The 14,033-nt window shown below is 37.6% G+C and overlaps 1 protein-coding gene across 3 annotated transcripts; it reads left to right on the forward strand.

Moving 5' to 3' along the window:
- Window positions 1–37: 37 nt before the first annotated feature.
- On the forward strand, window positions 38–10,440 carry LYAR (Ly1 antibody reactive). 3 transcript variants are annotated; one of them, XM_040593965.1, is made up of 9 exons: window positions 38–121; window positions 356–670; window positions 1,611–1,725; window positions 3,681–3,788; window positions 5,157–5,240; window positions 7,173–7,509; window positions 7,779–7,880; window positions 8,766–8,851; window positions 9,163–10,440. In XM_040593965.1, the coding sequence occupies exons 2-9, from the start codon at window positions 549–551 to the stop codon at window positions 9,295–9,297; spliced, it is 1,089 nt and encodes a 362-aa protein (XP_040449899.1). In that variant the 5' UTR covers window positions 38–121; window positions 356–548; the 3' UTR covers window positions 9,298–10,440. The 3 variants fall into 3 exon arrangements, with proteins under 3 accessions (XP_040449899.1, XP_040449919.1, XP_040449910.1); XM_040593985.1 differs by having other exon boundaries at window positions 45–121; window positions 449–670; XM_040593976.1 differs by having other exon boundaries at window positions 93–112.
- Window positions 10,441–14,033: the final 3,593 nt, after the last annotated feature.

Genomic DNA, 14,033 nt, shown 5'->3' on the forward strand with positions numbered 1-14,033 from the left:
GGGCGGCGGCCGCGCAGGCGCAGAGCGGCGGAAGGGACGGGACGGGGAGGAGGGGGCAGGGCAGGGCAGGGCAGGGCGGCTGCACGTGTCGCCGTTGGAGGCGGTGGTGGAGGTGCGGGCGGTAGGTACCGGCAGGGGGGAGGGTGCGGGGACGCGGAGCGGAGGGGGTGGGCCGGCCTTCCCGCCCCTGCGGCCGCCTCCGGGTTCCTCACAGCGGCGCCGCTGGCCTGGCCCCAGCGCAGGCGGGCCTGCTTCGGGGAGCCGCGAACCGCCGGCTGCGGAGCGAGGCGGAGGGGTAGGGGGTGCTGGTGTCCCCCGTGCTGAAGGTGTCGAGCGAAGTGAGTTTTCCCTTCAGGACTTTCACACGCGCGCAGTCAAGCAGCTTCGCTTTCCTGCCGGTGGGCGCGCAGCTGCGCTGCTGTGGGGCCATCCCAGCGCTTCTTTCCAGCTGTAAGTGTAGGATCAACCCGTGTATGCCGAGGGCTGTGCTCGTGTGGGGAGGAAGACGGTTGTACCCGCTGCCCAGGAGCTGCTGACTGCTCGGCGACATGGTCGTGTTCACGTGCAGTGCGTGTGGGGAATCTGTGAAGAAAGCACAAGTTGAGAAACATGTGAACATCTGCAGAAACTGCCAGTGCCTTTCCTGCATGGATTGTGGCAAGGATTTCTGGTAGGTAAAGCATGGAAAACAGCCTTGCTCGCTCTGCACTGGTTGTCACAAATACAAATATATGTTTTTCTATAGTATATTAGAATTAAATTTCCAATTTCTGAATAATTCATATTTGTATTTCAAACTTATGCACGTTTTTATATAATTTCAGACTTAATTATCCAGATTTGAACCACAAGGACAGCTAAACCACACAGTAAACAGAGTTGCGATCTTTTATTTTCCCGATCTAAGTGACAGCACTTTCAGTGTCCGATCATTGACTGTTACTTGCTCTGCTGCTGCAGGGAGAGTGAGATTGGCAGTAACGTCAAAAGTTCTGAATTTGGTTGTCACTTTTCAGAATAAAGCAGTGCTACGCTCTGCTTTGAAATATAAATGTATGAATTTGCGTAAGAAAATAAGATTGTCCTTAAATAATGGTTATATTTCTCAATGCTTCACTGGCAAAAGATTAAGGTATATATTCATTCCTTTTCAGGGGCACTTATGAATTGGTCATACTACGCTACCACGTTTGTATATCTATATTTAGGAATTAGGTTTCTGCGAACATTTTTAACCTGCTTTTCTAATTTTAAAACATGTCAATGTGAGTAGTAAAATACAGAGGTGCTTTAAGAATTGTGCATACCTTACATATACAAATGTGCTTAAGTTAGAGTCATTAAGAAAAGCAGCAGTATACTGAAGACTTGGGTCTGATTTTGCAAGTCAGAAATTATTACTGAGGGCTGTAGCATGACAGAAATGTCAACAGTCTTACAAGCATGTACTTCAAACACGTCAAGCTTTACTTATGTAGGTGTTGACAGTATTGAGGTTTAAATGATAAATGCTATCAGCTGTTACTTTAGTTTGTGGATTAGGTAAGTCTTGTGTAGTTGAAAGGACTGAACACTTTTGTGAATGACAGTTAAAAATCTCCCATGTCCAGGGGTGACGATTATAAGGAACATGTGAAGTGTGTAAGTGAGGACCAGAAATATGGTGGGAAAGACTTTGAAGCCAAAACTACCAAAGGAGATGCTAAACAACAGGAGTGGATTCAGGTAAGGTTTGTACTGTATAGATATATGATAAATAACTATTGTTTATAATTGTTAAAGACACAGGAGAAGCTATACTGGAGCAAAGCAGAGGTTGATTTTTCCCAATAGCCCCAGCTTGCTTTTTGCAGTTCCTTGTTAGGTATATTGCTTATTGTGGTAAGAAATGCACCTTTTGTTTTGAATCTCTGTCTTACTAGTTTGATTTAATGTTCCCTAGTTCTTGCATACAAAGAGGCATTGATCGTTGTCAGCCCTCTTCGTGCCACATACGCTTTTGTAGACCTCCGCCAGGCATCCCTTCCCATCTCTTTGTCTCTGTTCCAGGCTGAGAAGTCCTACCCTGCTCACTTGTTCTTCATATGTAGATTATATCTTTGGTCCTCAGAAGTCTTCCCAGTTCTGCTGTATCCTTGTGAAATGAGGTTACAAGGACTACATACAGTGTTTAAGATGCAGATGAACCATATATTTACCCTGTGTCATAATGATGTTTTCTGTGTTCTTTATTCCTTTATTACTGATTTTTTTCAGTTGATCTACTGTTTTGACGGCTGCTGATCATTGTGCTGGTATTTTCATGGAATTGGCTATTTTAACCCCAAGATCTTGTGTCTAAATTCCAGTGATCAACTTAAAGCCTGCCATTTTAGGATTGCTTTTCCTATGCATGCTGCTTTACATGAATTTTTGTTGAATGTAATTCATCTTTTTATTACCTAGTCACTCATTCTTTCAAGATCTTTCTGGAATTATTCGCAGTCCTCATACTAAATAGCTTCATATCACCAGGAAAATTTTCCTGCCCTCTTTTCAGATATTTTATAAATATGTTGAACAGCAGAGGTTCCAGCATGGATGGAAATGTCTCCTACCCTATCTGTCCTACCCTTCGGGTAGTTACATATCTAATGCAAAAACCTCTTATGACTATTAGTTTCCTTTAAAAGTTTTGGGAAAGAACTGTCAGGTTTTTAAAATCCTATTAGATCACATTTATCCATGGATTTGTTGATTTCTATCACGTGTAGAACACAATCTAACAAAGTACTAAGCTACGTATGTATTCAAGGCATACAAATCATACCTTTGAAGTCAACAGATCAGTGTCCTCGAGGGTGAACATTGTTTGAGCGTGTTGTTCAAAGGCAGTATGATATGAATGCTATTGTTTATGAAAATTGTTAGCCTTCCTCAATACTTCCTACACAGAAAGGTGAGGGATTATTACAGAGCATCCTCTTCTGGTAGTCTTAACAGATCCACAAAACCTTTCAGTAAATATGTTTTCAGAAGTACAGGAAGGCTCTCCAGCATCCAGTGGCTACATTTTTAAATAATGAGAAGCTCAGAGCCTTTTTTCCCCTCCACATGCAGCAGTGCTGGTTCAATTAACTGCTGTAAGGCCCAAGCCTAACTTCATCTGTGCTGTTCTGCTGGCACATCTAGCATAGGAATAGGCCTGAGCTGTCTTACAGGGATTAATGGTTGTTGAAGCTGGCACTACTGCCAAAAGAGATGCATGTCGAACTGTGGCCTCAAACTTAGCCTAATTTTCACAATTAACTCCAGAAGTTTGCAAAAAACAACCAGTTGGCAATTGCTTTGCTTAATGCAGGTCTTTTTCATGCTGCAGTGATTCCCTATGTGATACAGTTACAACCTGTAATATAAACATTTAAAAATAAAGTAACTTGTACATCAGAAACCATTGGTGAGCAGTCCTGATTGTCTATACATAACATTTTATATAGATAACTTTGACGCATCTTATGATATATGATAAAACCAAAGGTTAGTGTTTTCCCCACGTGTATTGAACAGTTCTTTCGAGCAGGGTATCCTGTTTATGGGTACTGGGTTATTTCTGTCCAGTGTGTTTCCAACTTGCCTACCTTGCATGTCTCATTTGATCATTATGCTCCTTTGCTGATTTAGTTGTGTTTTTCTTCATTCAGAAAATTCATGAAATAATGAAGAAGCCAAACATAAGCCCCAAAGTGCGGAACATTATGGAGCAGATGCGTGTCTTTGATAATATTCCAAGAAAAAAAGTAAAGTTTCAGGTGTGTTCTAATAGAGATTTGTAGTAATCCATGCAGTGAGTTTAAAAATAGACTTTCTTAGTGAGTGTCACTCTCTTTTTTACAAAGGTGGGACAAATTGCTTATTTGGGCATTGGTAAATAGATGGCGTAATAGGTGAGTTTCAAATAGGCAATGATTGTAAAATACATCTCCTTGCTGTTTTAATTAGGTATAAGCCAAAGTCTCACCATTCAAGCTTAATCTCCATGTGTTAGCTTGTTCTTTTTTTTTAAATACCTTTCTTCTTTTCTATTTTCAATTTCTATTGAATCTCCAAATGCTTAGACATAATTTTAAAGGATTCTTGTATCTGTGGCTTTGTGTTTTTCCTCGTAAAGGGACGATACTGTTTTGAGAGTTTTCCTGTTGCTCAGTACTCTGACAGAATCTCCCACACTGCGTGCTGCACTAAACTTTGCATCACAGCCAAATCAAATCCTAAATGTTTCATGTGGTGTCAGTAAAGAATTACTGGCAAGCTGGCCTTTCTCCCCACCCAGCAGCCTCTGATCATGGTTGCTTCCAAAGCACTCAAATAAAACCTAATGGAGCTGCAGTGAAGTTGCTGCTAGTGAGCTGTTGAGTTAGAATACTTTTCTACAGAATTGATGTTCTAAGCAGGGGAAGTGATGTTGTCAAGAAGCCTTTCTCTTTGATAAGATACGTTGCAGTGTAAGATCAAAAGTTTTTGCAGTTCATTGTCCCAGTTTACAAATGCAGCTTTCCTGAGATTTTCATTGCAATGGAAAAATCTTTATATTAGGTTTTACTTGGAATTCCACACTCGTGAAAGTTGATATGTTGCTGACAGTGCGAGCATATTATAAGTAGAAATTTAATGCTTTGTTTTAATTTTTAGCAGTGACTCCTGCAATAGCCCCAGCAACTTTCAAATGTTTGCATTGAGATAGTCGTTTGAATTGTACTTTTCTGTAATAAACTAAGGTATCCATTTAGGAGCATCACCATCTGTCCAGCACACAAATAAGTAAGATCAGATCCTAACGCTTGTAACTCGTGAGAACTGTCAGAAGGTTTGGTAGAACATTGTTAACATAACCAGCTGTATAAAGGCTTGAGGATTATCTTTTCTATATATTTAGCTTTTCTGGATTACTATTGGTGAAGCAATTGAGAGGCATGGTAGAGCCTCATAACAGTACAAAGGCATTATGCAAAACAATTTAGCATGGAAGTTTAAAAGATCTCATAGAAAGTAAATGCCTAACCAGATCTTAAACAGAAGTGATTAGATTCTTAAATAAAAACAACAACCAAATGCATGGTAATAAAGAAAAAAGTCAGAGGTGCACCTTTTCAGTTATGGGTGTTTTTTTTCCTGCACAGAATTGGATGAAGAACAGTTTGAGAATTACTGACAGCATTTTGCAAGACCAGGTGTGGGATATTTTCTCTGAAGCAACCAGAAATGTAAGTTAAGTTAGAGGTACAATATTGTACAACAGGAATGCAGTCAAAAGTGCTATAAGGGAAACCTTTCAGACTCTCTTTGTAGATGTTAGCAGAAATATTGTCTCACATTGTTCCAGTGGATACTGTTACAATGTAATTTCCAAGACAATTGCTAATTTGTACAGCATATTGTTCCTGAAGTATTTGTGCATACTGGGCAAGTAGGTTGTGATTAAAAACATGGACACAGTGATGTGATTGTGACACAGTAGTGAGAAGGCTAATTTAACTTTATTCTATGCTATTAGTACAAAGGGAAAGGAAAACCACCACTTTTATCTTTGGTTCCAGTCTTTTACCACATGCCAAGAAGGAATAACACAATGTCTTTCTAGAACTTTATTGGCCTCAGATTTACGTGTAGTGGAGTTGGAAAATAACAGCACCTAGTTTACCTATTTTATTAGTGGAGAGAGACGAGAACCTCCAGTTTCTGGTGCAAATTCCTCCCACTTCTGTGTACAAACTGTGAACTTACACTGACCTTTTTTTCTCAGTGGCTAATTTTGTGCTATTTCAGGGCTAGCTTAGCATGTTTTGGTAGGGTGGTGTTTTGATTGTTTGTTGACATGTATTGCTGCTACTAGAAAGCTGTTGTAGAAGCTTACTTCACTGTCGATGTAAAGATGTTCTCCTAGCTCCCCCCAACTTCTTCTGAGTCTGCATGCCTTTGACATTAATGCCTTGTTGATTATGCTTTATGTTCCTGACTTGATGATTCCAGTTAAATCTATTTGTAGTTTTTCTGAAGAATCCATATATAAGAGCCAGGAAGGAAGGAAAGACATTTCTTTAAAGGATAGGAACACAACATAAACTCTCGGCAGTGAGTTTCAAGGACATGTCTTGCTGAAACATTAATTCTGAGTTAGTACAACTTCACTGAAGTCTTAAGCAGTTTTGTCTTGATTTAAACTCATTTAAAAAAAAAATCTTGAATCTGAACAATTATTTTATTTAGACACAAGTAAACGATTTACATTTTTCACAGAATATAGCATTAAAGCAAAATATGTAACACAACTTTCTTGCTCAGATCATTTCAATACACCTTTAAGAGGTCTTAGAAATATCTCAAAATACACTTCAGGGTGTATTTTCTGAAATGTATATACTCAAAGGAATTTCTTAAGTGGACTTCAAATTTAATTGAAATTGAATTGAAATTACTCTTTACAAAAACAAGTTAGTATTAAGTTGCTTGTATAAACATGTATTCTCTTTCTAAATAGCCACATTAATATTTCAGTAATTGTATTTCACTTGTAATTATTAAAGTTTAATTTAAACATAAAAATGTTCATTAGTATATGAATTCTGCTACAAGAAAATTCTTATAAGCCCAGGAACATTAAAAGAAAACCAGATGTGTTAAGGTGAGAAAAGTACAATTAAAACAAGCAGGTTTTTTTTGTGCCTTTGTTGACATCATGCAATAATAGTTTGTTGTCCCAGACGTATCCCAAGACAGGGAAATGGATGGTACAGCTAAGATTATTTATTACTCAGGGCCTGTATATTTGAGAATAGGTTCTGTATCTTGCTGTAATATACTGTATTTTTGTCTACGTAAATTGAAGAGTTCTCTCCCTTAATTACATTTAGAAAATATGTTAAAAAACACATAGAGAAAGATTTCATATAGAAATTATATATGCTTTAAGACAACATTTCTTCTGTGATGTTAAGGTAATTAGCATTTAGGCTGATAAGTTAAAAGAAGAATCAGCCATGCTATGTAGCGCTGTTTCTCAGGTAATTGGTGTCACCACATGTAAGCAGTTTAATTGAATTCAGGATATTTGTGTTCTTCATGAATAATGTAGTAGAGAAAAGCTGTAACATCAAAAAAGGCATGTAAAATGATAATAATCTGTCTTCAAACAAAAGATTTCAAGTGAGAAAGAACGAGACAAACCACAACCGAAGGAAGAGGGGCGGTCTACAGACACTAGGGAAGAAACAGTGGAAGAAGAAAATGGAACTACAGATGATAAAATTGAGAGGAAAAAGAATAAGAGAGAACGAAAAGAAGAGAGACAAAAGAACAAAAAGAAGGAGAAAAAGGACTTGAAATTAGAAAACCAGTCAGAAATAAAAAGGAGTAAAAAATCCAAGAAAGGAAAGGAGAGCTTGGAGAATGAATTTGAATTAAATGGAAATGGCCATCACAGTGAAATAGAAGAGAAATCAAATGTAAAGAAACGCAAATGTAAACACGCAGAAGGTATCTATCCTACACCTTATATTCTTGTTTGTTTTCAAGATGTTTTTTCTCAACACCTTAAAGTTCAATAATCTACCTAAGTAGAATTTTTTTAGTAAGTTACATAGACAAAGTAGATTATTTTTAACACTGTGGTTGCAGAGTCCTTATATAAAATCTGAACCTCTTAGCAACTATAGACTCACGTTACAAGAATTAAGTCACATCAGACTAGTTTTATAGTTTAGTTTTATAATGTTTTGTGTATGTTTATCCAATTCCATCTGTAGAGGAGCCTCACAGAGAAATGACAAAGAGAATGAAAACTGAAAACATTTCAGAAGTCATGGAAGCAGAAAACACCAATGGCAATGAAGAAAATGTGGGAACAGGTAAAGGTATTCTTAAAGGGGGAGTTCATATAGTTACAAACCGATTCTGCAAAAGACAGGGCAGAATGTAAATATAGTGCTTTTGCAGCAAGCCATGAAATCAGTTGTGCCTCAGTATACATACAGATTTGGATATTCAGTATACCTGTGTGTTCCATAGTAAGTGGCCTGTGCTAGAGTTAACATTTGATGTTGATCTAATTCTCTTAACTTGTTGCTTCTGCTGTGCTGGCAGCCTTTGGCTATGCTTGCTTCCACTGGGCAACGAGGAGTTTGGCATGTTTGTTTCACAGCAGCAGGTCTCTTTCCTGCTGCCACCCACATTAACCAACATAGAGGAAAAAGGGTAACAGCTCTGTTGCATCTGTTTGTATCTATTCTATCCCTGTTTTTCCTCAGTGAATTATAAATTGGTCTTTAGTTGTTTTGGACCTTAGTTTATGCTTACATAAACACGCCTATCATCTGACACACTTACTTTGAACATACAGATTGTTTATTCGGAAACTAGGGGTTAATGACCTCTGAAGTGGGTACTGTGTGAAATCGACTACCTGTGCTCCAAGGGTGAGGAGACACATCTTCCCAACTATTGCTGTATTAGTAAGAGTGGATACTTAATAGCCGAAGCACAGAAGTAAAAGCAATCCTGGCCCTAGTTGTTAGAGTGGTATGTTGGTTCTTCATGTCTATGCTATTACAATCTTCAAAAACAGCCTTTATGCTTAAGACACCCTGCTGTTGTAGGGTCAGTAAGGTAACAACTGTTGTGGTAGCTGAACTGGTTCCAAAATTAGGAGACTGAAGAAGGCTGGTTCCTACTAGAGAAAAAACCTGGAAATACCTAATTTTACTAATGATGTTGTGCACCTAATTTTTTTCTAGGTAAATTCAACTGGAAGGGAACCATCAAAGCAGTTCTGAAACAGGCTCCAGACAATGAAATTTCAATTAAAAAACTCAGAAAAAAGGTAATGTACAATATGTTTTTTAATCTCCTTTGATCTTGTGAACTTCTTTCTGTAATGCTTAAATTCATAAAATCCCACCCACATAAGCAAAGAAGTTTGACATTTAACAGAGTATCAGTTGACAGAATGTCAACTGAGGGACACATTCTTTATTGCTTACTGGACTACGGAAGAAATTCAGTGCTAGTTCTGCAAAGGAATAATAGCGTAATAGATTCCATGCTATTTTTATAATACAGTGATGCGAATGTGTTATTTCTTAAAGTGGAATATCTTTACTAACTCAAAATTGTTCCTCTGTCTTTGTGCAGGTTATAGCTCAGTATTACGCAGTAGCTGGTGAATGTCACAAATCAGAAGAGGATATTCTTGTCATATTTAATAAGAAAGTGAACAACAATCCCAAATTTAAAGTTTTAAAGGACAAAGTTAAACTCCTGAAATAAGAGTTTCCATACTTTTGTAACTTTTGCATTTTAATCTTGCTGACTGAGTCAAATTCTTCTGTCAGCTGCACAAATATGATGTATTGGTCTCAATTTACATTGTATATTTGAGAGCAGAATTTAACTTCTAAGACTGGATTCCTCCTCTCTTTCTAGATTTATTACAGAACATTTTCAGATATTTTATTTTTTGATTTTATGGAAAATGTATATTTTTGGTACAAGTTTTAAGAGGCATTGAAAATAATTGCTGCCTACTGTATTAAAATTCTTCCAGTAATGGGTATAATGTATAGGCATGAATGTTTTAGAGGACCTGGACTGTGTGGCTTTTTGCAGAAACTATTGTAAGAGCAAAGAGGATTTTCATATTCAAAAACCCACTGTGGAATATATGTTTTGTTATGCTAAAATTCAGAATGGTATGACTGATAGCCCCTTTATGCACTATATTTCAGGCTTTAATAACCTGTTAATTCTGTGATGTAAAATGCTTAATTAAAGTGTCAAGTTTGTGTATTGCACATTCAGTGAAAATCTAAAGACCAAGTTGCCTGTATATGTATAGCTACTAAATGTTTTAATTAGTAATGCAACTGACTTCAATGTAAGTAGTCTCATGGACTAAAAATTGACTAATGAAATAAGTTACTTTAAAACACAACCTTAAATATAATAAATCTTGCCGCTTTATGATTGCATAATAAAGCCACCAATTACACAACATTTGAAGAGGTTGTTATATTGCAGTCACCAAAACAATTTAGGCAGGCCAGAAATCTTACGTGTATGTAAGAGACAGAATTCCCTGGGGAAAGTTACTTGGAAGTTTATAGGGTTTTAATCAAATGCGAAATACTGTGATAGGGAGTTTCTACCATGAAGTGATCTGTTAAAAACAGTGGTAGAAAGCTGGTGAAGATTTCTTGCAGTTTATGGTATGGTTTTTAGAAAACTGCATAGCGATTTCCAGCAGATACACTTTCATAAAACTCTCTAATGAAAATATCTGAATTTAAAGAAATACTGAATATATTAAAAGTATAAATATGAAAAAATTAACTGTCTGATACACTGGGTCCAGTTTTTCTGAGTACATATTTGTCTTGTTTACTTTGCAATAAAAATACCTAAAAAATGTAAGATCTCTTCAGTAAGTGTGGTTAATTTATGAAAATGGCTTTGGAGATAAATAGAATAAAATTTATTTACAGACATGGGGAAACTTTGACAAGTTGTTTGAACACATTTCAAAAGCTTCAATTTCTTTTTTGTTTGTTTTGGATTTAGGAAAGGACATAAAAGAGAAATTAATACAGCGCAGTTAATCTTTAACTGAATTTATTTTACAATGAACATTGTTACATTAAGATTCTAAAGTTTTGTTACAGTAATTGTTAGAGGATTTAATTTTTCTTTTGTTTAGAATTAATTCTGAATTCTCCTATTCTCTTACATTTTTCATCTTCCCTTGTTGTTGACTATAGCATGTGTTTGACACATGTATAGAAACACTTACTGAACTTCTGCTCATGATACCCCAAGTTACAGATGCAGTCAGCAGCTGCTGCAGTTGTGGCAGCTAATTCTGTGCCATGCCTCCATCCTCTTCTTCCTACCCTCAGACTAAGGTCTAACCTCTTTCTATCATACGCATCAAAATGCCAATCCCATGTCCACAAGTTAGGCAGAGAGCTGGAAGACAATCCTCTGCTCTTGTCAGCCAGCTGGTTCCAGCTGCCTTGTTGTAGGTGCATACCTGGTAGCTCAGGTCGCTTTCTGAGCTGGGCAGCAGAAGCTCACTCTGGCTGCACTACTGGCCGTGCTGTTGTCAGCAGCCTGCATTACTCACATGTTTCTTCAACAAAGGCCTACTATTTTCTTGATGTGCTTATGAACTCCTCCACTACATTTCCTCTTTCAAACTGGTCAGGGCAATATGGCTTGTTTATGCTATGCATTTAAAAATAAATATTCCCTGCAAATTCTTACTTCGGAGTATTGCAAGTTATCTTCTAGAGCTTGGGAGAATGTCAGTTTCTGCTCATGAGAAGCACCGGCATTTTCTAATCTACAGACAAAAGAAGCTGATCAGTATTAGGTGGAAACGAGTCTACAAGAACCTCTGAAGTTGTGCAACAGTTGTTTTTCTTCAGTCTAACAGATAACCAGATACTTAACTTGGGTCCTGTCATTGCAGAATTCTGGTGTCTGACACTCAGGGTTTACTTCAGTGATTACTGAATGAAGCAAAGCAGCAGACTAAATGTCCAGAAACACCATGCATCAGTTTAAAGCTGAAAATAAGGAATATCAAATCAAGAATATGCAGATGAGTTATCTGAGTAGGATTTATTTGACCTTACCATTCTTTCCTGCAGTAACTGTTGTGATTCTTAAGGGTTCAAACACCTGACTTCCCCTGTGCATTGCCACAGCTGAGCTAGTAGTGCCTATGTGGGGTATTAAATATGACTTTTGCATCTTATTCCCCTTTCTGTGTAAAGGACAAGGTAACACCACCTGCCATTCAGTTGTTTCCTAATTATTTGGTCGACATGGATCAAATTAACACCTCTTTATTGATGGTCACTAGTGGGAGTCTATTATGAATAAGTCCTGTTACAACTACAGTATTACCTCATTATACACCATTAAAGTAGTATTACCTTTTCCTAGTCTGTTGGCAGAAGGAAGGGGCAGGGGGAGCAGTATGTTTTGTAGGTATATTTTTCTTTCTGAATGTTCCTAAAAGTACTGTAGTATGTAGGTGAGTCTATGCTTCTAACTATAGATGACATCCAAGTGCTATTGAAGTCAATGCATAGTCTGCATTTTTCACATGCAGCTCTCCAGTCAAAAAAACCCACAACTAACCTCTGTGTTTTTTCATTAGACAATTAACAGATTGCTCAGAGGACTGGAACTGGCTTTTCCACTTAGAACTGATTTGAGCTTTAATTTATTGCTTGCAACTAATGACATCTTGATCAGACTGAAGTTACCCCATTCTTTAAAACTACCAGTTTAGTGGTAATTGTATCAGAGGGAGACATAATCCCTTGGAGACCATTCAGACTATTTCAAGACAAAAGAACAGTAAAACTATCTAATTTATATTTGGCGATTAATCAGCATTTTTACCAGTATTTTTTTAAATTCCATGGATCTGTTGCACCTGGATCAAGTTACGTACTTTTGATGCTCTTTTTTTTTTTTTTTTAAGTGGGAGGGAGTACAACCTTCCAGTTTAACCAAATGCAAGAGGGCAACAGTATTAAATTACTGAATTGCACTCAGAGAGCATGTAATGTTTACAAATTATTATTCCAGACAGTGTAAGACAACAGCAAGGCACAATCCACAGTGGTAATGTGGAAATTTGCCAAGCATCTGCTTGCAGTTTAATTAATATATTAATTAAGCATTATTATGTGATTCTGGCTTCTAGGTCAGTTGATTAATTTGATTGAACAGTTCTTAAGTCCTCATTTGAGTGACTGGGGTCTGTCACCTTCAAGAACAAATACCAGGACTAACATCCACCTATGCATGCATGTATTTGAAGAAGGAAGACCAATTGCTGTGGTTCTGGTTGTTCTGCGTACGCTGATCACACAACTGCCATCCCTCCCTTTTGGTCTATCTCTCATCATCAAAATCGACTACTGCAAGCAGTTGCCATTGATGCCATGTTTGAAGCCCATGGAAATTTAGCTGACATGATCCACAACTGATGTTTTAAATACATTTGACAAGAGGCATACAATGAACCAGAAAGTTCATCATCTTTGATCTAGGCTCTCAGCAACAAAGTCAATTAGGGTTATGCGTGGCCAGGAAAGTTGCAGGTGCCTTCATCCAGCACACTACTGACCTCCTGCTAAAAAACATATATAGTACAGAATATTTAAAATAATGTCATGACAGTACTAAATAGCCCTTTATTTCATCCTTTTATCTGACAGAACAGCTATGGTATTGGAGTTTCTTTCAACAGCATGCCAGTTGTACTGGGTCTATGTTGCCATAGAGGACTTCCTTCTACTGAACCACTGTGTTCACTTCTTGTAGCATTTGGTCATGAAGCCATCAAAATCACACCAGAGTAGTGACTTCAGTTGTGTACACGGGGAGATCCTGCAAAATCTAGCGTACATTGCAGTCATATCACAAAAAAAATTCCAAACCCAAACACAAATCCAATGGCAAACCAGAGACCACTGAACTGTTGCAGACCCTCAAAACCAAAATTACTGGTTTACAGTATGTCCGTTCTTTAGTATCTTTCTAATTCTAACAGATCTTTTGGTATGTGAATTGCTGTGCAGTTCAGATAATATCAGTATTACGCAGGTCATTAAAATTAAGACTTAGGTGTTAAGTGTTTGAACATTAAACAAACACAAAACCCGATGACCTGCAGCACCTTTTCAAGTTCTTTAGACCAGGTATTTTTAAAGCAGCAGCAGCATCTTTCCCACTGTTTATTTTTTCCTCTGTGCTTTCAGGTCAAAGGGGCATTGCTTAAAGTTGATTCTGCAGTGTGGCAGAATCATGCAGCTGATGGACATGCTCTTTTTGTTGTGTTTTTCTCACTTACAATCAACCAACAATAATATTCAGAAAGGGACTGTATTATCTTGCAGCTGCCTCTCTAGATTCTGCAGAAAAAAGAGGGAGCTTTTGCAAACTTTTGAAAAAGCAGAAAAGCTGCTGTAAAACATCTAACTTAA

The sequence above is a fragment of the Falco naumanni genome, chromosome 1, assembly GCF_017639655.2.
Source record: "Falco naumanni isolate bFalNau1 chromosome 1, bFalNau1.pat, whole genome shotgun sequence".
In the NCBI taxonomy this organism is placed as follows: Eukaryota; Metazoa; Chordata; class Aves; order Falconiformes; family Falconidae; genus Falco; species Falco naumanni.

Coding starts and splice junctions, on each gene's coding strand:
- LYAR (XM_040593965.1), top strand. CDS start 549: ATGGTCGTGTTCACGTGCAGTGCGTGTGGGGAATCTGTGAAGAAAGCA. Junction 5,241..7,172: donor TCTCTGAAGCAACCAGAAAT/GTAAGTTAAGTT, acceptor TTCAAACAAAAG/ATTTCAAGTGAGAAAGAACG. Junction 7,881..8,765: donor TGAAGAAAATGTGGGAACAG/GTAAAGGTATTC, acceptor ATTTTTTTCTAG/GTAAATTCAACTGGAAGGGA.